Source organism: Octopus bimaculoides, chromosome 20, assembly GCF_001194135.2.
Source record: "Octopus bimaculoides isolate UCB-OBI-ISO-001 chromosome 20, ASM119413v2, whole genome shotgun sequence".
Classification (NCBI taxonomy): domain Eukaryota; kingdom Metazoa; phylum Mollusca; class Cephalopoda; order Octopoda; family Octopodidae; genus Octopus; species Octopus bimaculoides.
The window spans coordinates 33,780,856-33,783,695 of record NC_069000.1 but is presented as its reverse complement, the minus strand read 5'-3'; the positions used below and the strand labels follow the sequence as shown (position 1 = coordinate 33,783,695).

At 38.6% G+C, this 2,840-nt stretch overlaps 1 protein-coding gene across 3 annotated transcripts in view; it reads left to right on the top strand.

Annotated features, from left to right (window-relative positions):
• LOC106879734 (monocarboxylate transporter 9) overlaps positions 1–2,840 on the top strand; it is a 61,993-nt gene that overhangs the window by 52,491 nt on the left and 6,662 nt on the right. For all 3 annotated transcript variants that reach the window (XR_008266380.1, XM_052975178.1, XM_052975177.1), the window contains exon 5: positions 354–893. Coding sequence is in view for 2 of the 3 variants with exons in the window: in XM_052975178.1 (XP_052831138.1) it covers positions 354–893 (540 nt within the window). In the remaining variant the exon portion in view is untranslated. The remainder of the gene's footprint in view (positions 1–353; positions 894–2,840) is intronic.

Below are 2,840 nucleotides of genomic sequence, written 5' to 3'. Positions count from 1 at the left end.
ATTAATGGTGAAGAGGTTGAAAATGATATCGTGTGTTCTTTGTTTTGAAACCTGACGAATTTCATACCCGAGGGATCAACAATTTGCCAAATAAATGGGATTATATTATCAATAATGAGGGGAAATATTAACTTGATTAAATTATATTAATTGAGACTATAGAAGCATTTGTTTCTTTCCCATTTGAAATGCGAGTGGACTCCCTAACCTAACGTGCGTGCGCGCGCGTGTGATTGCGTATGCGTGTGTGTGTGTGCGCGTGTATATGACTAGATGCCTTTTTATTACCAGAAACAGTAAACCCACTGATTTCAATAGATAAAGCCTCTTTTCTTTTACAATTTTCTTTTCAGATCCTTCGACAGACAGTTGTTATAAAGACAACTCTGATATCAGTTTAATATCCAGTAGCACATTGAATAACGATTATTTTTATAAAAATCTTTCTAATCACCTAGAAATCCCAAGTCACTTGAAAACAGCCGGTAACTTGTCACCGGCACGCTATCATAGAAAATTCAGTGACGGAACGATCGTTTCCTTAGACAAAAATCCTTTTACTCTCTCATCCGATCCAAACCTTTTCAGAAACATTCTTTATCCGCCCCATCACAATGGGCATGCCAAAAAAGCCTTATCTCCCAGTTCGAATTCACTTTTCATGAGAAATAAAAGACTACGTGATCCAACGCTCCCAAGCATTTTCCGAGAATCTGCGAACTTACGGTGCATCTCCATGGAAACCATTGGTGCGCTTTACAGCAGTTCGGTTCTCAGAGACAAGTTTGAAAAGTCTACTAGTAGTTCGGAAAATTCTACTAGCAGCTTTGATTTCTCTATGTTTACAGATGTTGTGATGGTGTTTTTGCTGGTTGCTATGACATTGAGTACCGGTAGGTGATATGTTTCTTTTTAAATTCCTTTACAAATTTTTCATATTTCTAATTATTTAGATCATTTTAACATCAAAACCTACTCAAGGTTGGCTTTTACATATAAGTCAGGACAGTTGTTACATTGCTAAACTGCCATAATTTTATCAGAAGTAAGATTTACGAAGTTCGTATTTTTCTTGAGAATAGTTACAGGTAAACTGAAGTAAACAAGGCATTGAAACCGCCTTGCACACTTAGCTCGAGAGCTAATCTCATGTTCGTACGGGGTGCTTACCATGTTAATATCCAGCGCGGGATTTTAGAGTATTGAGAAGAGCATTTAAGGAATCAAAACTGGCTCGAAGTGATAATTAGAAGGATATTATTGTAAAACAGGAGTGTATGAGACATAACCGAACCCTAAGTCACTCCTACGTTGTTAGCTCTTGGAACGGAGAGCGGTTCGTTGACGAATGGAGCGTTTTTAGAAACTTCTCTATGATGGAACTGATAAACAGTTGGAGATTCCTCTCATGCCTTGCATGATCAAAAGCTTTGGTGATATCAATGGCAGCATCAATGCCGTCACCGAATTTCTTAAAGAGGAAAGATTACTGGTAGGTAACAAAAAAAATAGATATCCAATAAATTTGGATCTATGGAAACCATACTGAGAAAGATGGCGTGACAAAGGAAAGTGTTTCCATAATCTTTGTGACGTCGAAAGTGTGGGTACCGTTGCATATATCCATAGGTCGAATGGTTTGGAGTTGGTTTGGTGAGGATAGATGCATGTTCTGGAGTTCACTATTTGCGATTAATCGGGAAACACTATTAAAACCAACTAACTTCTTGGGTTAGAATAACCTAAAATGTTGCTGTTTTGAGCCTTCATCTGAGGCTAAGACTAACCCATTTTCCAGCTATGACTAACCCATTTTCTTCTACATAGGGCATCTTGTATTATACTATCAGATATATCATTTCCTTTCTTAAGGCGGTAAAGGATAACAAATGGAAATTAAATTACTACTTTTAGTAGGTCGAGTAATCACGTGAAGTATTTCTCGTGGGATCGTAACTGGAAAAGTTTGTGTAGTTAGTAACTATTTTCACGTCATGGTGAAGACAGTTGGCCGAGAAAATGTATTTGATGGCGGTGACTGTATTTGAGGATTGTAAACGCAGAATTTCTTGTTTGAGATTTAGTATGTCGGGATATTCTACAAGTTTGATGGAGACCTTTTTGCCAATAAACCAAAACAGTAGGCTGTCATTTTATTTATTCAGCATCACCAGTAAACATTACACCGATCTCTGACGAAGTGTTCTACTTAAGACGTTAGGCTTCTCTCTTGTATCTCATAGTAGAATAATTTATTTTGCTATACGAAATATTGCTCTAATACTTTCCTTACTTTCCCGTTTGTTATCGTGAAGTTGGTGGTGGCAGATGATTTCATCAAGTCGTGGTCTCCAAAGTACATAACCTGTACAGCTGCGAGAGAACCATTGGTTGGTGTTGGTGGTGGTTGGTTATGGGCTTTGGTAATGTGGGCAATCTGAACGGTTATATCCCACGATGACTGACTTTGCCCTCTGCATTTCATGCATCTAGAAGGCGATAAAATTTTTACCATCTCCAGTGGCATGAAATGTAAAATCATCCGTATCTCCTGCTCTTATATAATCTTTTCTACTTTAGGCACAAGGCCCGAAATTTTTGGGGAAGGGGGCCAGTCGATTATATCGACTCCAGTAAGCAACTGGTACTTAATTTATCGCCCCCGAAAGGATGAAAGGCAAAGTCGACCTCGGCGGAATTTGAACTCAGAACGTAGCGGCTGACGAAATACCGCTCAGCATTTCGCCCGTCGTGTTAACGTTTCTGCCAGCTCGCCGCCTTCCTCCTCTTATATAATATTTGATCTTGTGGCAACTTCAAAAATCATTAATAATAATATT